This window comes from Rhipicephalus sanguineus, chromosome 6, assembly GCF_013339695.2.
Source record: "Rhipicephalus sanguineus isolate Rsan-2018 chromosome 6, BIME_Rsan_1.4, whole genome shotgun sequence".
Classification (NCBI taxonomy): domain Eukaryota; kingdom Metazoa; phylum Arthropoda; class Arachnida; order Ixodida; family Ixodidae; genus Rhipicephalus; species Rhipicephalus sanguineus.
The window spans coordinates 62136332-62157951 of record NC_051181.1 but is presented as its reverse complement, the minus strand read 5'-3'; the positions used below and the strand labels follow the sequence as shown (position 1 = coordinate 62157951).

Below are 21620 nucleotides of genomic sequence, written 5' to 3'. Positions count from 1 at the left end.
CTTGTGTATATAGTACTTGAAAGTGTTTCTCGAGGAATGACTCACTGATGCGTTCGTGGACAGTGCTAGGACGACGACTGACTCGGCGCGATGCTCGACCTTTCAGAAGCAGCGTGTTTAGTACCGAACTTCGAAATAGCACTGCACTAAGAAGTATTAGGACGTCGACACAAGCTTGATGTCGTCCTTAAAATCCCGGCTGACGAGGGCTCAATATTAATAAAGTTCTTCTGCATGAATAAACAGTCCTAATATCTGAACAATAATACACTGCGTAGATATTAATAAGCATGGGCCCTTATTAACCGGTAAATGCGTTGGGTTACTCGTTGGTTGTGCACTACTGCTTGTTCTTTTAAATTATCGCCTCGTCACACTTCTCTCATATTCATAGCGCACACCTTTGCAGTTATGTCTCTAATACTTTTGAGTTTTAGGCCTGTACATATAAATATGTCAAGTCAACCACCATTGAACACTCATTGGTACGCAAATGCTACGGTTTCGTAGCATTTGCGTTGCTTGTGTACGTATACGCTATTTTCGAAATGTAACGTTCGTATACCCAAAGGGTCAACATATGACGCATGCGCATTGGCAACAAACGCTGACCGCAAACGCTTTTGCGTACCTTATTCAGTCGCTATGACGCTCTTTGGCCATCATTATATCACCGTCAGGTGCGAGCCCTTGGCCCTTTATTAAGAAAAGGAGGAGGGGGGCAGGAAGAGACGCGTGACTCCATCGTCTTCTCTGTCATCGACGAAGGCGACCGTGCGTAGTCGGGAGTGGAAATATCTCAAGAGAGAGCGCGCGCGCTCTTTTTTACGTTTTTTTTTTCGATCACCGCGGGGTCTGTTGCGCAACACGCGACGACCTTTCCACGTGCGCCTGATGCTTGCGTTCCGTTGGAGGCGGGAAAGGGGAAGAGCGCGGGGACGCCCGCAGAGGGTGCTGGTAGAAAAGAAAGAAAGAACAGGCCTGGAGGGTGAGTGAGGGGGTTGCGACATAGCAGCAGCAGTATGACGTGAGCTGGATCGGTCGGTTGCGCCCGAGTAGCACACGGGCCGGACGGTATCGCCCTGCTGCCGCTGTAGCTAGGCGCAGGCGGAAGAGCGCGTGGAGAGCTCGCAAACGACGTAGCGCTTACGTCGTACGTCCGTGTGCGCGCAGTCTGTGGCGTCTTTCTTGGGCGGACGAGCAAAACCTGCGAAAATGCGTTATGCTCGCTTTATTTATTTCGGCCCCCTCTCTCTCGTTTCGCTCGCTCGCGAACACAAACAGCTGTTCGCAAAGGCTGCGATCGGTCAGTCGTGCGTGCGGACTCCGCGAGTGCGGGCGCCGCGCTGTTCTTTCCTCCTCCCTGGTGAAAGCTATGCCTGCGTCTTCGACGCAACGCCGACGTTCGAGGACGCCGTGGTGAACGCAGAAAATGCGGGCCGAGGCCGCGGCTTTCCTCTTCCCTCGCGCCACCGACGACGCGATGTCCTTTCGCGAGGTGGTGGCCAGTCGACCTTGGGGGTCGTCTCGCGGCGCCAAACCCGTTCAGCTGGTGGATAACGCAGATCACGTGACTGGGCCAGCGGTGGCGGCCGCCCCCCTGTGGATGACTAATGGAGGCTGCGGTGGATACTACCAGTGCAGGCAGTGCCAGATGGGAGTGAGTATGGTCGCGCTTTCCCCCTGGATGAACGTCCATATGCTAACGCGCGCGGCTGCGTTCGAACGCTGGTCCTTCGCGAACGCTTGATGGAACGGCTCGAACAGATAATATCCAGTGTCAGCTCGTACTTTAGGACGTTCCCAAGGCTCAGTGAGCGCGATATGTCTACAGCAGTATAAGATCATGCAGTAAACGCTTGGCTACTGCGTACATTTTGTCTCTGCGTTTGCAACAGTGCGAATGTTTAGTGGGCGTGTGTGTTTATTTGGTGTTTACGGTGGTTGTAGAGGCGTGCTCACGTGATAAACAAAGAACGTTTGCGTTTCCCGTCGAACGCTGATTTGTTGCGGATATGCGCTGTCGGAGGCGTCAGTTGCTACTGCATGCAGACGTTCCTCGGAGAAATGTACGAGGGAGCTAGATGCAGAAATAAATAGCTGTACGCTGCATAGTAAACATCGGAGTCGCCCCTTAATCATGGCAGGGGAATCTCGCTTGCAGGTCTTTATGTTGAACGCTGGCCTGAAAGCTCAACCGTTTGTTGTGAACGCTTGAAGCGCCATCTCTCGTCGTGTTTTTAACATCGGCCACGATAGAGTAGTTCACTTGGCTCTGTAGCCAAGGTTACTCACGCCTCCGATTCGGGACTTGTAAACAACGTTCACTTAAGGATTCGGTGTTGCTATATTTGGGACCGGAATCGAGTGCTGCCACGTGTCGGTAACGTTCATTACACACTGCTCTTTCTCTCTTTGTTACGGTGCGCATTCGCAAAATGCGTGCTGTATCGCATCCGGCTGGGCAAAAACAGTGGGATCATTTTTTTTTTCCTCATACGCGACGCTTCTTCGCGGTGAACGTGATGAGCTGGTAGAAAGAAACATCAGCTGGAATACGACCGCTTAGTCTGGGAAAAGTTTCACAGCCTCCTCAGACCCAACATACGTATCTGGTGACGCAATAGCTGTTAAAAACCCGTCATGGTAGCTTAGCGCGTAAGTTGTCGCGGTGCTATGCTCGAGGACGCGAGTTCGAATCCTGGTCACGGCGGCCGCATTTCAATGGGTGCGAAATACAAAGAGCACACACCGGTGTGCCTAGGTTTAGGTGAACGTTAAAGAACCCCATGTGGTCCAAATTTGTCCGGAATCCCCAACCAAGGCGTGCCTCGTAATCATGTCGTGGTTTTGTGTCGTATTGTTTGTTATTAATAATACTTGTTAAAGTTTTTCGTTAGAACTGTTAGAGTTAGTCAATAGCGTTAAAGTGCGCTGCTGTGTGGTAATCTTTCGCTTTCGAAACTGAACAGCTATTTACTTTCTATCAAATGGCACATGTGTACACAAGGAGTTTGAAAAAGAAATAACGCTGGAGTGAAAATTATATCTCTAAAGACAAGCCTCACCTCTGCCATCTTACCATGGGCACGACAGAACGTTATAGGTTATGGCAAAGAAAATACAGCGGTTCCCTGAAACACCGTATCTGTTTAAGAGGGTTAATTGTTCCGAACAGATACTGCTGAACATGCATCTTTGTGTTACTGGTTTCCTGAAGCCTCAAAGACTTGGTAAATATTACTAAATATCACGACACCAGTGCTCATCCGGACGCATTAATATTGTCGAAAACGGCGATCTCTTATTTGATAATTAACCTATCATTTACATTAACACAACAAGATCTTTTTATATCTAATTGGTCATCAGACTCGTAACACTAGAAGGCTATTTTTTTTAGCTAAATTGAAGGCAAATGCTGGCTTCAAATTTGCTGCCGACAAGTTGCGAGAGCTTCCACACTTCATAAAACCTCCTCCTATTTGTGTGTCCATATAATGCAATTGCTCACAGCAGCACGTCCGCGCGTGCGGACAATGGACCCATCTGTCCAGTTTGTTCAACTGAAAGAGGCCTTTGTTTGCCTTAACGCTCACGGAAAGGTTAACGTTAAGCAGAGCGGCTCGTTGCGTTCGCTTTTATTTTTTTGTTTCATTATATACAGCCACGTAGTCCGGTAGCGTTTGAAGTGGTTATCAGTCATTTCTGCTAGGTAGTGGCAATATACAGCTGCGCGTCTCGCACTATGTACCAGTGTTCTAAAAAAAAAACTATCACAGCAAAATGATTGCCTGTCATCTATAGTCGGTTAGAACTTAATAAATGCGAGCTCCGCCCACTTGGCCTCGGGTAGCCTGTCCTTCACCTACTGTAAGAAGGTCGTGCCAGCTGGCTTTCGTTCGAGGCGAAAGCACTTTGTTCCTGCTAATTTAAATACTAGGCACATTGAAAAATAAAAGTTCGTCGTTTCTGACTAAAATATGACCTTTGTCGGAGTACTGATGCAAGGATGTTTGATAAAATTTGTCGGTACGTTCGAGTTTTCCTATCGATAACGAGTGACGGAAACGTGTATGTGTATGGTAACATTCGACCATGCTAAACACAATGCAAATTGCGTTTAACTTCGCAAAAATAAGTGAAGTTAATTTGCGCGGGATGGGGGAGGCTGCGCGCGGAGCTCCTTTTTATGATTTGGTAGTGACCCGTCATAGTTTCGGTTTTGTGTAAGGTTATGTCACACCAGAATGTAGTTTTTTCGTTTAACTTGAATTAGACACACTCTCTCACTGTCTTTGATACCTGCGCTTGCCTCGGCCGAAGTGAATAACACTTCAACGTGTAGGCTTCACGGTTTTCCCGTCTTGCATGCAACAACGGTAAATGCCATCTGTGCACTTCCTCCATCGTATAGTTTAGTCCTGAAGCCACTTACAGCCATGACCTCGTTAAAGCAAACGGCTGCCCTACCGTCTCACATTTTTGCATCTCATGTCATCGTGGATCTGTACCCCAAAAGAAATTGAAAATAGGACGAGTTAACAGAAGATAAATCGCGAATATTGATAAGCACCATCTGGAATGTGGGGAGCTATGATAACGGATAGAGCCGATTTGTGCCCGTTATCGAGCAGTATTGCACATGCCACTTTCCGAACACGCAATCTACTATATACTTTAAAAAGGCTCAAGAAATTTCGCATGGCGCCTGCTCAGCTGTTGCGTGGAATTCGCACATGACGTGTCTTCTCATGCCGTAACTGCATGATTTAACAAGAACAACAGATATTGTCACGGGCGCTAGCGTGACGAAACAAGGGACACTATACGGTAATATAAAAGGGGCCACACAGTGCGTCACTGTACACTGTAGCCTCGCGTTTCGAACTTTTTTTCTGCTTCGCGTTACAAAGGTCGCGTATTTTTTTTCGCAGTGTGAGTGTACACATTGTCTTGTCTTCCCGCGTGAAGCGCCGGTTAATTGTCGCGTGCGTCATAATTGATGTAGGTCGCAAGACACGCGCATCTGTATAGCTTGGCTGCAATCCTGCGGTATTGTCGCTATACACAGAGGTCAAGTCCCCTTTACGTCTCTCCCCGTAGTGTTTCCATACCGTTTGTTTACGTCTGTCCCTCGTTGGCTTTTGTTTTTGTCGCTGCATGAAATAGGCCGTCGCTTACTGTATACGCACAACGCAGCTTCTTCCGTCCCCTATCCATCTCGCTTGACCATGCATATGTCGCAAGGTCCGCCTGTATCGAGAGCGGTGCTTCTCCTCGTGAGAATCGCGACGTTCGGACCGTTGCGCTGACGCAAACACGCTGGATTGTTCGGGGAAAAGACAGCCAGAGAGGCCGCACGGCCTGTCGTCAAACGATAAACCCCGGACGATGTAGATTACGCAGTTACTGTATATAGGCCCCTTTAAAGGACAGTAACTCTAATGCAGATTGTTGAGACGCGTCGCGGTGGCCTTGAGCGTGTCGCTGCTTAGAACGCGCGACGGAGTCGTAGCCAGGGAGGGTCTTTCGGTGTCGGAACGCTACCCGAAGTTTTCTTAGCGCTGCGTACCCCCCCCCCCCCCCCCCTCGCGTCCTTCTTTTAGGAGAATAAATTTCCTTTACGAATCAAGTCCTCGAAGTCACTAGGCAAGAACATGCTGAGGTTCCAGATTGCAAGGACCACTTTCTCTCTTCCAACGAGCTAACCAAGCACTTCTACCTAGGACGCAGGGTCTTCCCCCTTCCGCACGGTAAACTAAATAGAGCTCAGGCCATTATATATACGCTAAGGCTCTTACAAACAAGAACCTGCCCGAACCCTACGTGTTAATTAACAAGATTTATCCGGAGTTCTCTACTCCTACAGCATGCGACAAATGCCACGACATATATAGATCTCACTCATATGCTCTGGCGTTGTTCCGCGTTACGCAGCGACAAGGAAAACACTGAATAGCGGTGAGACGCAGCCCTGCGCATTCGGACATTAGAGGGACAGTTATGGGCAGTCCAACGGGCCCGCGAAGCGGCCGCAAAGCTATAGGTCTTTCGGTCCCAACGTGGGAGCGGCCCGCTTCGGGCTAGGAAATTAGCGTCGTATTGTACCCAAATAAACTTCTTCCATCCATACATCCATTGTTTGGGCGCTGGCTCTCTCTTTTTATGTTTTATGGAGGTGAAATGCTCGAGGCTCGTGTTCTTAGATTTAGGTGCACCTTAAGGAACCCCAGGTGGTCGGAATTTCCGGAGCCCTCCACTATGCGGCCTCCTTCATAATCATATCGTGGTTTTGGGACGTTAAGCCCCAACAATTATATTATTATGATTTGATTATTTTTTTTTTACAGTAGAATCCCCCCTCTCCTCCGCCCGAAAAATATTTCTGGCTACACCACTGACGCGCGAGGTCGTGGAATCGAATCCCCGCAGCATTTTCATTGGGATTAAATGAGACAGTTTTTTTTTATTGCGTTAGTTTGCCCTGAGACAGTTACCGCGCCCATGCATGCACCGTGAATTGGGTGCACGTTAAAGAACACCGTGATGGTCAAACGTAATCCGGTTATGAGGCACTGCGACGTTAGCGCTATGTTAGTGATCAGTTTGTGCTCGGCACGTATATGGTCCCTAGGGACCCTAGGCACGTAGACACCGCGTGTAAAATTTAGTCGCACTGTTAAAAGCGCACTCACGCGTGCGATGAGCGATTACAGGGAACACACTTGAGATGGTATATTACAGTATATGGCCTTTCGAAACGACCCTCACATGCATCTGTGACGGATATATGCACTAGTCATGGTAGGTAATACATCTCTAATCATCTGCTCTGCATTCGTTTTCCACCATTGAGAGAGAGAGAGAGAGAATCTTTATTGAAAAAACAGAGATTTTTACCGGCGTCAGTATATAACCGCTGGCATGCTTCCACCATTGAGAAGTGATTGATCCCACAAAAGCCAATAGATAGCGAATGACGGCCTATTCCGCATACGAAGGAGGCACAGGAAAACCTTCATTTGACGAAAGGACAGATCAGTTTGAATAGTTATACGTTGCATTCAAAATGACGGAGATGTAAAAGTTGTATTCGGAATATCGTGTGCTGTTTCTTTGTTAACATTAAAGCAGTCTGAAAGCACATACGCACTCACGCGCTAAACGATAAAAGCAATTGAATTGACAGGCTCGCCGATCGCAATGTTCTCTCGAACTCTGTTGATCGTTTAAAGTGGGCATATTTGTTGCGCTGTGCAACCACTTTGCAAAGGCGCCAACGTTTCCGTAAATACGACATTTCGAAGTTCGCGCTAGTTACATGACCTTGCCATTGTAAAACGCAAGGTCTTTTATGGAGTTTTGGGTTGGTGGTGACGTAGACACGTGGAATCTCGTTGGTGGCGCCACCTTGTGGCGCAGATCTCAACTAGCGAGGACGCGCAGAGAGGTTTAGCTGCTAGTGTAGCATTGTGGTTGCGCAGATGGTCACCAGATGTCTCTACGAACGTTGCGACTGCCGCTCCCGTAAACCGGAATTCAGTGAAGGTTAACAACATATGTTGTGTGGGAACGGAAATGCTTTTAATTCTGTGGGTTAATGCTCTGGCTAACGAAACGTAAGTCTAACTACATAAATACATGCAAACACACACACACACATACACGCGTACTATTGCGCTCAGTATGAGCTACATCACGCAAGCGCGTGGCCGAGCGCTCTGCGAGGTTTTACGGTGGCGCCGATCCTGGCATATTTTCCAGTTACCGGGAGAGAGTTTGGCTGCTCGTGCGAGCGCGCATCGCCCCACTTGCTTCCCTTCATCTTCGAAGTTATCATTTTCAAAGCTGATATAACCGAAGGGCTAAACGAGGGCGAGGTTGAAAGCAAATGGAGGCGATGCGCGCTCGCAGGGACAGCCAAACTCTCTCCCGATAACTCGAAGATATGCCATGATCGGCGCCACTGTACAACCTTGCGGAGCGCTCGGCCACGCGCTCGCGTGATGTAGCTCATACTGAGCGCGATAGTACGTACGTGCATACATATTTCAGATTAGTACACGAATTTTAGGTCACCTAAATCATGAATGACTTGAAAGCCCGCCCCTATCTGGCAGACAGCAAGAATCCGCCTCTTTCACGATGCCACGGCGCATGCGCCCTTCCCCTAGCGGAAATGTCGCAAAATGTCTCTTGATCTCGGAGGCTCTCCTTCTGACAGCACCGGATATCCCAGTCCCTACATTAACGGCACAGTGCAGCGCAGCAAAATGAAAAAAAAAAAAAGGCAGATTGCCAAATTGCGAAAGTTGCATGTTTCGTGTGCGGAGAATCGTGCAATGCGTTCGGTGTCATCGCTCCAGCGACTGCTGGACTTTGTATATAAATACCACGTTGAACGTTGAACAAAGAAGGTCGTGTCGCTTTCGGATTCGCAAAACAACGTCTGCTCTCGCAGCAGGTGCTTCCGGGTAGAAATTCCTGATATGCCCGGGCATTGTATATATACGTACTCTCCACGTGTTTTCGATGAGGTTCCTATATATATATATATATATATATGTGTGTGTGTGTGTGTGTGTGTGTGTGTGTGTGTGTGTGTGTGTGTGTGTGTGTGTGTGTGTGTGTGTGTGTGTGTGTGTGTAAGTAAGCGAAGTACAGGCTGCTCCAGGTGCAAGCCTCCTATAGCTTCAGCGAAAACTCAGGATCGACGACTGCGGAGCTGACTTCCCGGCGTCATATTTATATATTAATCTCCGAGTAACTTCAGAGGCGCTCTTGGGACGTCGTCAGAAGGTTGTCGATCTTCTTAGCGATATTTAGTGTGGTGCCTTTTTCTACGCTTGCATGACAACTTGTCTTCGCTGTTGAGACTCTTATTTAATGTTACAAAAAAGAACACGTTTTTTTTTTTCTAATGGATGAGGAGTGGCAAGAATGAGTTGGCAGACAACTGAGTTATTGTATTCAGGTTGAATGAAAATGATGTTTAATTTCTTAATTTTTTTGATGTATTAGCTTTTGCATGGTATTTTTAATTTTCTATAATTTCGTTTTACCTGCTTATTCTTTCTGTTTTTATATTTCTTGTCTTTATGTCTCTCTTCGTGCTCTTTATGTCGGTGAGATATCGCACGTCGTATACCACAGCACAGAATATGGGTGGAACACAGCAGGTCTACAGATAGACCAGTAAGCCTGAATAATCCATGTGCACAAGCGTACGGAAATGGCAAGTCGGGCTAAGGGCGTGTCACGAATACACGACCTGCGAATCGTTCATCGTTGTATATTACGTGTTCCTTAAAATCTGGCAACATATCACGTCGCGTCAGTTGAACGGTCCTGTAATACAAAGCCTGAACACAATGTTGTGCCGTATATGCAGGTAACCTTGATTGACCTTCTCTCCCGACCGGGTGCAACGTGAACAATGTCTGGTCTGAACTGTTCCACCTGCTTCAAATCGCCACCCTCTTAAATGTAAAATATCTTTGTGAAGCTTCGGAAGTGGCAAGCACCCTTAAGTCAAAGCCCGGGATCGCGGCACAGTACATGTACTGCTAATGGTCGCCATTCTGACTGTGATCGTGGAAATGCATGTTCGATTCAGTTACACAGGGCTGGCGCGAATTATTCATTCTTTTTGAAAAAGCTATGTTTTCCAAAGTATTACACGTACACACGTGAAATATACATGAAAAGAACCACAAGGTCACCAAGTTCCCACATCCCAGTTCATGACTACCTAAACGATGAACTTCCGCATCGCTTGACTGGGCGTATTGGTGAGAATCACCTAGCTTTGTACCCCTGGCCTCCCCTGAGTTAACGCCCTGCGACTTCTTCCTGTGTGGGTACGTTAAGGACCCTGTTTGCGCACTTCCACTACCGCAATCCTTAGTCGAGCTCAAAAGAACGCATCAGTTCTGCAGTGCAGACAATTACTAGTAGTACTAAGCCAGTACTAAGCTACAAAATGTGTGGAATGAGCTCGATTATGGCCTGCACCTGTGCCGTGTCGCCAGAGGGGTACATATGCAACGTTTGTATAAGAGGGTGTACACATTTCGTGAGTTTGTGGTTCTTTTCATATATCCTTCACGTGCGCATGTGAAATACTTTTGAAAATATAGGCTTTTCAAACGGAATGAATTATTTATCATGTTATCCCCGTATATTGAAGCTCCGTCAATGATCGCGGCGACGGATATCGAAGACGAATTCGAAGAACGGTTTCAGTGACGTCAAGGCGGATACGGATGACGTCGGCGTTTCTCGGGCACTGTGCACTTGAGTGTCAAAGTAGCCGAGAGGGCACCACTTGCGCCGTGTTTTCTTCTGGGCAAAACAGCTTGCGTCGAATTCTCGGAAAATCTCTGTCCAACCCGCACAATCTCTTCACCTCATCACTGCCAATTGTTTGTTTTTTTTTCTTTCGTTTTCCTTGTTTTCCATATAGCGTCCTCGCTGCTTGTTCTGCATCGGGCCAGGCTTTTCTTCCTTTTTTTTTTCTTTAGCCCCGCTGCTAACGGGTGCACCTGTTCAAAGTACCGCACGAGTGTTTCGTCGCTGCAGCTGTATGCAAGTTTCGCAACCTATTTAGAACAGAAACACGGTGCCCGATGCTATACATTTCAACAGCCGCGTTTACTGTGATGAAATCACGCATTGCGCTGCGCATCCAGGCAGTTGCTGTTGTCATGAATCGAGTGATTAATTCTGCAGCACAGACAACGCCACACATTCTTTCCGTTTACGAAACTGTGGCGTTAATTGCAGTGATGTATCGACGTCTTCAGAATGCTCTCGCCATGACTATAGTGCCTAGAATATATTCTAGGCGCTATACCATGACTTTAGGGGGGTCGCAAAACTTCATTTTACGCTCACGTGCTATTCACCGACTTGTGACGTCACCCGGCACTCCCGACATTGTGGGGCATGCGTATAAGCGACAAACGCAGGAGAGTGCAGAGATTAAATGGAGCGCACCATGGCTTACGTTGTGTGAACTAGTTTTGTTTGTGCTAATATGTGATCATATAAAAAAATCACAGGGTCCCTTGTGCATTCTCCTAAGACGAGTCGAAGGCGAAAGCCATCTTCTTTTTCTTCTCAGTCGATGTATTAGGGAGCCTACATAAACGGCCGGTCATGTATACGTCCCCTATATGTATTTACCCCGCCCCACCACCCTCCAAAACCTTTGTGCACTTAGCGTGGTATCGCACTGCCTCCAGCATCGGAGGCACCTCGCCTGGTTTTGCACTGCCTTCGTGACCAGCCCACCTTTGACCAGGCTACGATGTCATGTGATGACGGTGTAGGCTTATGCCACAGGAGCGAAGGAACGAGACGGCTGAACCAGAATCGACGCCAGCAGGGAACACGAGCCGTGGCTTCACGTGCCACTGCGAAGCGCCGTCTTTATTTTCTTCTCTTGAGGTCGCCCGCTCTCCGGTTTTGTTCGCCGCCCAAAGGAAGGTGCTATAACGGCATTATGTGGCATTACGTCACACGACATCGTGCCAGAATTTGTGACGCCATGATGACGTCACAAATTTTTGCGATCTGTGACGCCATAACTTGATTATGATTTTTTGCACCAATCGTCCCCGACGCCGCAGGACGCGAGACGCTGACGACGACGCGGGACGCCGACGGCCAAACTTCGTGTTTAGTGAGGCATATAAGCCTTTCGCCTTACTATATGTATAACATGTGGTATTTTATGTGCCAAAACCACGATATGATAGGCACGCCGTAGGGGAACGTTCCGGATGATTTCGACCACCTTGGGCTCTTGACCGTGCACCAACGTTGCACAGCACGAGGGCCTCTAGCATTTCGCCTTCATCGAAATGCAGCTGCCGCGGCCGGAATCGAACCCGCGACTTCTGGGTCAGCAGAAGTCGCGCGAACACCGCAGCCACTGCGCCATTGCGGCAGACATATCCGTTTGAGTTAAGGCCTGACCACACGTATACGCGTTGCAGCGTGTCAGCGCTTGTTTTTTTGACGCGTCGCCGCGTCAAAAGGTCACGCGCTGACCTTTTCTCTCGAAGTCTCGAACTAAAATAAATGCGTTAAAAAAAAGTGTATTCCGACACAAGACGAACATTGAGGCACGCCGACGGTATACAATACCGATAAACATTATAGAGATATTTAGAATTGTGTTTGTAACGTTTGCGTTGCTTACGGTACGTACGCTATTTCTGGAATATAACGCGCTCAACCAGAGGATTAGCGTTGGGTATACCCTGTTTTAAAACTGCCTGATAACATACACGAAGATATGCATGTCACATCTTCACGGGAATGTCCAAACCCGCAGGTTGTCACTAAAAATATATGCGTGTTTGAAGAAAATGGTTAAGTGATCGGAGTACTACTTTGTAATCCACTGTGGGAAGCGATAGACCGTCCCTAAAACGGAGGACTTGCCTTCGTTGGGGCGTTGGCGTTCACAACACTGATTATTGCATGGTATCACCGTACAGCTAAACATCTTGGGAATGTTCATAGTGACAAACCAGTATGCGTCGGTTGCGCTTTGCCAACCTAAACAGCCATCGTTCTAGTTCGAGCTTCCTCTTTTGTAGTGTCCACTTATTTTTCATGCGACTCTGAGCAGCACGCAGCCCATGTCGAATGTGCCGGCAGTTTATTTGTCGATGTATGGCTTTTGACCTACTTTGTATAATAATAATAATAATAATAATAATAATAATAATAATAATAATAATAATAATAATAATAATAATAATAATAATAATAATAATATCTGGGGTTTAACGTTCCAAAACCACGATATGATCATGAGAGACGCCGTAGTGGAGGGCTCCGGAAATTTCGACCACCTGGGGTTCTTTAACGTCCACCTAAATCTAAGTACACGGGCCTCAAACATTTTCGCCTTCATCGAAAAGGCAGCCGCCGCGGCGACCTACTTTGTCTAAAGAGAGCTTATTTTTTTTTTATTCATACCCCCTTTCTCTGCTTTGTTTTTTAATGACAAATAACGCTGCTGCCCAATTCGTTTCACCTGTGACACCGGTTACAGGTAAAACGAATTTGCTTAAATTATGTATCTGCAACACAATGTTAGTGACACCATAGCTTACAATGCACTATGAAATTTTGAAATATAAATATATTGTGAGTGGAGCGCATTTAAAATAAAGGCAGTGCTTTATCAATGCCAAATGAGGCACAAAAGACCCAGCTGCAGAAAGTCCGCTTTGCCGAGATAACACGGAGGTCAGCTTGTAATACACACGCGTTCAAACGTTTGTTGAGAAGGAAAAACACCACGCTCACAGCCATAGGCACTGTAGCTCACGTGAATGATCACATTCATTGTTGTGGGAATAAGCTCCACGCACTGGGCTGTCAACTGGATAATAAATAGCGAGCCAGCCAAAAGGGAGCTAATTTCGCGAGAGGAAAAAAACGGGTATGCAACTCAGCCCGCGATTTGAGATGGAATGAAGACAATAATGGCGTTATTACAGAGGACAAGCAGCATTAGCAGATATTAGGCAACGCTATAGCCAGCGTTTTCCATAATTGGGTTGCTATTCGGGGTGGGAGAGAGTATGTGCACCTGAACAGGTCAGGGTCACGTGACCTGAGCAAAAAGGTCAATATGACGTCATTGGTTGAGAGCCCCCCCCCCCTCCCGTCCAGTTACACGAGTCAACTACTGGGTGCTATCCTGCACACTGTCAAATTCCGCCATCTTGTCAGATTTCATAATGACGGCATTTTAAGCCAATCGGAGGGGCCGTAGCAGCCCTCCGGGCCAATCAGACTTGACCAATGGCGGAATTTGGCAATGGCGGAACGTTGTGACGTCACGTTAGTGTTATCATTACATCGCATGCTCGTTCTTTCGATATTTATGCACAGAGGCCGAATAATAACGTTCCAGCTACGTCGTTATCACACGAAAGCGGGTCAATGGCCGCGTGGTTATGCCTTGGCGTCATCTTATTCTAGTACACTGTAGCGTCATCTAAGCCGCCATGTTGGAGCCATGCTGTGCGTCCATGACGTCACGCGCGAGCTATCGTGACGTCATACCCGACGTTTCTGCTCAGGTCACGTGACCCCTTAGCTGTTGACGTGCTAATAAACTCTCTTGTTCTGGACACTGTCGAATTTTAGCCATGTAATCGAATTCGCCATCTTGTCAACTCTGATTGGCTTAAAATGCCGCCATTACGTAACGTGACAAGATGGCGGAATCTGACAGTGCGCAGAATAGCACCCGTGGTAGTATAGGTACACTGTACTAGAATATAATATAGGCGAGAAATGTATTAGCGGACATTAGCCAATATTAGCCGGAACTGGTAGCATGCGACTAAGTTCGGCACCTCTATTCTAATCGAGCATAGCAATGCGTTAAAATGGCGATACCCTCCGTTCCTGATATTGGCGCAGGCCGATTGGCTGCAGCCTGCAGGCGACCGTGAGCAGGCGCCCTGTCGGTGGGCTTCCACACTGCACACGGTGCTCCTGTAGCTGTACAAAGCACTGCACCGCAGAACAAATCGATAATCGGCGTTTGTGTTGTCCGGTTCTGGTCCTTTGTGTTCGTTGTGTGCACGCCTTATATTCTATTACAGCAGCACGATCCGTATTATCACTGTATCGGCCGTCAGCCATGCTTCCGCAAGTGTTAATGTCATGAGGTGGCGCCGCTCTCTCCTCCTCCAATTACTACTGCGAACGTAGCATTGCTATCATCGCGGCGGTGGTTTTGCGGTGGTTTGTTGGTCGATTTTGGTCATCCATGACCTTTAGTGCGCTTGTACACACACACACACACACACACACACACACACACACACACACACACACACACACACACACACACACACACACACACACACACACACACACACACACACACACACACACACACACACACACACACACACACACACGCGCGCGCGCGCGCGCTCCGAACTGGGTCAAAGCCGAGGGAAAGAGCTGTTACTCGTCTTTGTCTCCTAGCTCAACAGTCCATGGGGCGTCCATTCTTTTCTTTAGAGCGCTATTTTTAATCGTGTTGTTTTTTCCACCCGTTTCGTCGCCGCCGGACATCGTCCGACCAGCGCGTCGGCGCCGGGATCGCGTGTTTGTACGCGTTCGTGCGCTTCTTTCTCTCTTCCGTGCTTCTCCGTTCCTCCCGCTGTTGTCGCCGGCGAGGCGTCTCTCGGACGCCGGCTACGCCGCCGCCGCCGCCGCCGAGCGCACAGCTGGCGTGCCGAGCGACACGTGTGTGCACAGCGCGGATGCTTGTCGCCCTGAAGGTCCTGTCCCCCACCTCTCGCCCACTCTCGTGTCTCTGTTGCAGCCATCATCTCTCACTCTGTCTCTCTGTCGCGGCTCCAGCACCAAAACAACTGTTACAGTGTTTCCCTGTGGGCATTGTGCGTTGCCAGCATACTATGGTGGCACGTGCGAAAAACAATGTTTTCTATTGTGAACCTCTCTTTCCTGCAAGCGGGGTTGTTCGTTTATTTTACAGCCGTTGCGGGTGATTGTCCCAAGACCCGAAGCACCATCCATATCCTGCCAGCGGAAGCCGTGACCGTCGCACTCTTCCTCGTCTTGAAAAGCTTTTCTGGGTTTCTCTTGCCTTGAAATTAACTGTTGCGTGTGAATTTCGGGAGTACTCTTCCCTACATTGAGAACAAAGCTGCGTCGCCTCTCGAACCAAAGATTCCAGAAGATGATGTGTTCGTAGAAGCTTATCTTGTTTGTTTATAATGGTACGTCGATCTTGTGCCTTGACGTTTGTTTGTTTGTGCGTTTATACTAAGAAGCTGTTGCTTCATTATTATAACGATGTTGAAGCTCTGAAGGATTAACACTGCTTCCAGGTCCACAGCTTGCACTCAACAATTAATACGGGATGAACGACAGTGAGTGCTGCATGAGGCGCAGCAACAGGATGGCGTGTTTGCATGAGGATGTCTGGTAGACTTGTGCCTTAAGGTTGTCTTCTCTTAAGGCCCAGTCTTCCGCTTGGTGTCTGTTCCATCCGACCGGCTGTTAGTATCCAGGAATACGTTGGCTGTGTGTGTGTGTGTGTGCGTGTGTGTGTGTGTGTGTGTGTGTGTGTGTGTGTGTTTGTGTGTGTGTGTGTGTACCGTTACGGCGAGTAGATCTTGTTCCATGCGCCGAACAGATTGTTTATATGCTATAAGGAACACGCTGCCGCCGCTATTGGGGACTGTTCGGGAACCACGTGGGGGCGTGTGGGTTTCCGGGAGGTCGCGTAGCATCGTTGTGAACGGTGGTGAACATGTTGATGCTTCAACTTTACGGCACGATCGAGTGCACAGAGGCCTGTGCTGCTGCCGGCCACACATACTTCGAATGCTGCGTCGGGGCATGACGCGCGGTGTCGCTGTATATAGGTACCCTACCGCGCGTCACCGCGCGGTAGGGTACCTCAGGTGCCAGAATCAGTCCTCCCTCATGAGTCATAACACCTCTGCGCAGTTTAAACAACCGACACTTAGTGTCTTTCTCACTGTAGTGAAGGCGAGAAACGTTTTTGTGTGCATATGTTGTCATTACATATGCCGTAGTCGTCTCCCGACACCCGGAGTCGCAAGCCAGGCGATAAACTATAGGCTGACATCACCGGGGTTATCACTGAAAATGACTATCTCTCTAAGCCTTCCCCAACTCGGCGATGTGTGCGTGCCGAAGCTGCGCAATGCGATGTTGTCGTCGTATTACGCCGTACATTCACCTTCTCCTCCTCCCGTTCACCATGCAGGCGGTGAATCGTCGATCGCCGGTGGTGATCGCTGCCCTCCTGACCCGTGAGGAGGGGCTGGCAGGCGGCCGCGCCATGAACGGCCCCGAAGGGGGCGGCCCCGCCGCCCCCGTCGCCTCGGGGGGCCAGCTGCCCTGGGCGCCCCCTCGACACACCGTGCCCAAGCGCAAGATGGCCGTCGTGCACGGACCCCTGGTGCCGCGAAACGCGTCGCCTGGGCAGGAGCTCAGGCCGTGCGCCGAGATGCTCCCGGGCGGACTTCTGGTCGCCGGAGACCTGGCCTCGTCCGCCAGGGACCCAGCGACGACGTCTAGGTGAGTCCTTAGTGTGCACGTGAAAGTTTTGTGAACACGTGCGGTGTGTCGCTGGAGCCGGCGTTTCGACAAGCGGACTTGTCTTCTTCAAGGCTGCAGCAGAGATCACTTGCAGCCTTGAAGAAGACCGTGAGTCCGCTTGTCGAAACGTCGGCACCAGCGACACCCCGTGTTCACGAATTTTCGTCTCTTCAAGCTTCCATTTTTCCCTGAACTTCTGCCCTAGTGTGTACGTGTACGATAACGCTAGACCGATGCACCTGCCCAGAGGAATTGGCCGGAGGACGGGGCACACTCGAGAATGCAGATGAGAAGGAAAAACAGGGCTATGATTAAATAGTGCTGGCAGGCCACCCTGCGCTACAGGAAGGAGTCAAGGGAATAAAAGTGATAAGGTAAGGAGGATAGAAGGAAGACAGGGAGGTACTTAGCCTATTCTGAGACCGTCTGGCTACGCTCTGATAAGGAAATGAGGTGATAGTATTAATAGAGAATAGTGAAGAGACCTCCAGAAATCAGTGAAGAGACCTTGAGAAATCAAAGAAAAGAAGGAAGAAAAAAAAAAGAACGAAAGGGGATTACCAGACTAGTTAAACTCTGTCACTCAAGGCCAGTTTTCTGTAAGAGAGCGCCGATTTCAAAGCCTTGTGTGCTGAAGACGGTCTCGGCCAGTGTCTCAGGACCCTCTCCTCTGACAAAGGGCGATCGTCAACTCTGTTTCTGTTTAATGCATTTGAAAGTTCTTTTGTGGCCGCACTGAAACGGGGACACTTCCAGAGAGGATGGGCGAACGTTTCCTCGCGGCTACAACTGTCGCATTGGCCATTCGGATCCAAAATGAGTAGGTTTTTGTGATAGAGAAAGAGGAATTCACTCACGGAATGAGGTGTATTCTTAGAGGGCGTCTGTTGTCTTTTGCGATGGCGCCGGGCTACGCTGGATGTCTTTTCCTGAGAATGCATGCAAGTATAGATTAAAACATGCACCTGTAACGGTCTATTCAACCCAGTGTTGCAGTCCCTACATTTGACAATAATTCACCAGAGCAATAGAGATCCCGGAACGGCAAAATGTTGAGCTTAGTTGATAGGGGTTCATCGTGGAAGTAAAGCAGGGCGTGCACAGCAGGACAAAAAGGAAGGGAGAGTAGTAATGCAAGTTAAAACGCAGCGGCGTTTGCGTTGTCTGTTTCTCTTCTCTTGTGTCCGCGTTGTGCACGCCTTTACTTTCTTCTACGAAGAGATCCCAGGTGCGCCGAGCCAACTCGCCCAAGGTTCGTTCCACTCTTGACAGCAATATAAGCTTCAATGAAGCCCCGCAGCCAATATCCGGCACATTGACGTCAGTACTGACCTCTAGCATAACCTAACCATAGCCTAGAGTGCCAGAGCGGTAAATCTGCCCATCGCGCTCCGAAAATTGTTAGTCCAATTTAAACCTGTCAGAGGCAGTAGCCGAAATACCGTTTCGCGAAGACCATGGTTACCGCGTGGGGCGTACCAGTGTGCGCACTTCGCGTGCCCCGGGGTGTTGCACGAAGCGAACGCACGAGACTGCAGCGGAGTTCCCACCGTGACATCGCTCCCGAAGGGCTCCATTGGAATATCGATAGCTTCCTTCAAACTCTCGGCGCTGTGAGCGTGCAGGAGGAGGAAAACAAAACTATGCAGTTCGCTGCTCCGCGTAGCAGTACGCACGGAGATGATTATACATATATTTACACCGCCTAAGACTCGCAACAAACTAGTCTTGTCTCGCTAAACTTAACGTCATTGACGCCGGATTGATTCCATTGCTTCCAGAGACCTTCTACTTCCCGGTGGAGCGTGCCGAGTGACGTCACCACGCGAGTTCCACCGGCCTTCCAGGGAACACCGATCATCGAGGGATTCTCGAGACCTGCCGCTGAGGATAGACGTGGGCGCAACCTCCAGAGACTGTAATCTCTCATCGTCCCCCAGTGAATTCTGCTTTCCCCCGAGGGACGTCACCAGAGACGTCGTGAACTCTTCGCCCTCGGCGAGGCTCTCCCGGAGCGGCGGCGACTCGGCCCGTCCCAAGGACTCCACGACCTCGTCATCCTGCAGTGGAAACAGCGCCATCATGAGTGTCTGCTCCTCGTCGTCCTCGGTGACTCCCGTCGTGACTCCGGTGACCCCGCCCGCGGCGGTGACCGGCTGTAGCGGTGACGTGAACATGCCCAGCACGGTGTACGGCTCCAGTCCTGGCCGCAAGCTGGAGGACACGCTGGCCGGACTGAGGCTGGCGCCGCCGCGCGAGAGCGTGCTGGTTCGCGGTCCGGGACTGTCGTCCGCGACGACGAGGCCGCAGGTGACCAGTCCGCAGATCCTCGAGCAGCACATTAGCAAGATCATCTCCGAAAATGCGGCCATCGTGGAGACACTCGACCCGCTGTGGACCAAGCGCTACATGCGCCACAACAGCAGTTCGAGCAGCAACGGTTCCTCCGCGAGCAGCGGCTTCTGCAGCGGCGACTCGTCGCGAAGCGGAAGCCTAGGCAGCAGCACCGGCAGTAGCTCGCGAAAGTGGAGCCTCGACCCTTCTTCGATGGGGATGCGCGGTCGCTCAAACCCGCGCAGGGTCTCCGAGAGCGCCCTGGTGCGCGCGACCGCGCCTCCTTCGTCGTCGGCGGTCCTCGCCGCGTCTCCCGCATCTCCGGCGGTCACTTCAGCAGCGTCTACCATCACCGTCTCGGCGTCGTCGCCTCCGGACGCCCCCGACGGCAGCATCATCCGTGACCTGCTGCTGCGCCACCGGGGCGAAGGCGGAGGTGCCGCCGACGGTGCCGCGTGCCCCAAGTGCGGCATCTGGTTCCGGAGCGCGGCCACCCTGGAGGTGCACCTCGAGCACTATTGCAAGGCGCCCAACCCGCCGCCCAAGAAGCGCAAGATATCCGAACCCGTGCTCTCGTCGCACCACGCGGCGGCCGCATCGCGCTTCACGTTTCCCCCTGTGTCGACCAGGGCCGCCGACGACATGATGACCGGGCGGGTCGCTGGCAATTCCGTCGCTGGCGGAAGCTGTAGAAGCAATAGCGTCGCTTCATTCCTGCCTGGCCCGTCGAGCTTCGACAACAAGGCACCGCCACCGCTGCCGGGACCACCGCAACCCGCCGCGTTGGCGCCACCCTCGGCGCTGGCGCTTCCACCTCTTCCGCCCCTGGTGGCATCCTCTCCGCCCGCTATGTCGCCTCCGGTCCAGACGTCTGCGCCCGTGGTGACCAGCTCGGCGGCCCTTCCGGCGACCACCAGCCTTCTGGCGCCGCCCCTACGGGCGAACAGGCCCACGTCGCTCGCCCTGGGCGGCGGGGCGTCGACCCTGGTCGGCTCTACTCTCGTCAGTCCCGAGACTCCGCGGCCTAAGAAGACGTGTCAGCAGCTGTACATCAACGGCCACGCGTACACCTACCTGGGACTCAAGTGCTCCACGCGCTCCACCTACTGTTGCATCTACCGGCCGCAGCCCATGTACGTGGCGCAGGAGGCGGCGCCTCCGGGGCTCTCCATGTACTCGGACTGGCGCGTAGTGCCCGTTGCCGACCCAGTGCCTGGCGTGACGCACGTGCGCCTCCTGACGCACTACGACTCGCGCCAGTGGCTTCACACGGGTGGCAGCCATACCACCATGAGTGCCTGTGGGGCGGCAGCACCCTTGGTGACCCACTCCAGTTACTGGCTCTACCGCAGCCGCGCACCTCCTAAGGAGTCGCCGAGCGAGGTGAGTGGTCCGGCATCTGCCGCATGTGGTGTGACTTAATCCCATTACCCATTACAAAAATGCTCGGGCATAATTTCATCATCATCAGCCACAGCATCAGCAAAGTGCGCACCTCTGTAGCTGCATGTATTGCACCTTACAGATGCTTGTTGGGTGCTTAGCTAGTTCACCAAGTGATGAAATAAGGTGTACGGGGGCACTTTGCAACTGTACTTGCAGTAGGCATTGTGTAAGAGCGTAAAAAAGGCCAATCTTATGCACAGACATTCTTTTCATCATGGCATGGTTGAGGTGTCCACTGAAAAGTGAAGTGCAGCAAGCGAATGACAAGACGGTGGGAATGAGCCCAATTACGCTATTGCGTTACATTCTTAAAGGCGAAGCTGAAGGATCCTCCAAGGTTTTTGGGATGCGAGGTTGAGCCACCAAACTGGTACATGGGATGGCTGGGCACGAGCCAAGCCTGGACTTATTACCATGGGCTCGAGCTTCAAGCGGGCTTGGGCCGTAACATTTGGCCCATGCAATGCTCTAGTACATACTAGCTCTGGAGAACTTCATAACGTGTTTGAAGTCACTCAAAACAGTAATGTTGTCAGCCACCTGAGATTAGGGTTGCCTTGCTGCAATAACAATTAGGCACAGTGCTATTCTTTATTTGACAAAAACAATAAACAGCCACATGTGGGTCACGGTTATGACAACATTTGCCCTGTCATGCAGAGTGACAGCTTTTACAATATGTCTGTGTA

The 21620-nt window shown here is 50.4% G+C and overlaps 1 protein-coding gene across 1 annotated transcript in view; it reads left to right on the top strand.

The window, feature by feature from the left end:
- Positions 1–1297: 1297 nt before the first annotated feature.
- The window catches only part of LOC119395830 (sal-like protein 3), a 46452-nt gene continuing 26129 nt past the window's right edge, over positions 1298–21620 (top strand). Inside the window, exons 1-3 of the mRNA XM_037662840.2 lie at positions 1298–1660; positions 16817–17130; positions 18933–20868. Of these exons, the coding sequence (XP_037518768.1) occupies positions 1433–1660; positions 16817–17130; positions 18933–20868 (2478 nt within the window). The 5' untranslated portion in view covers positions 1298–1432. The remainder of the gene's footprint in view (positions 1661–16816; positions 17131–18932; positions 20869–21620) is intronic.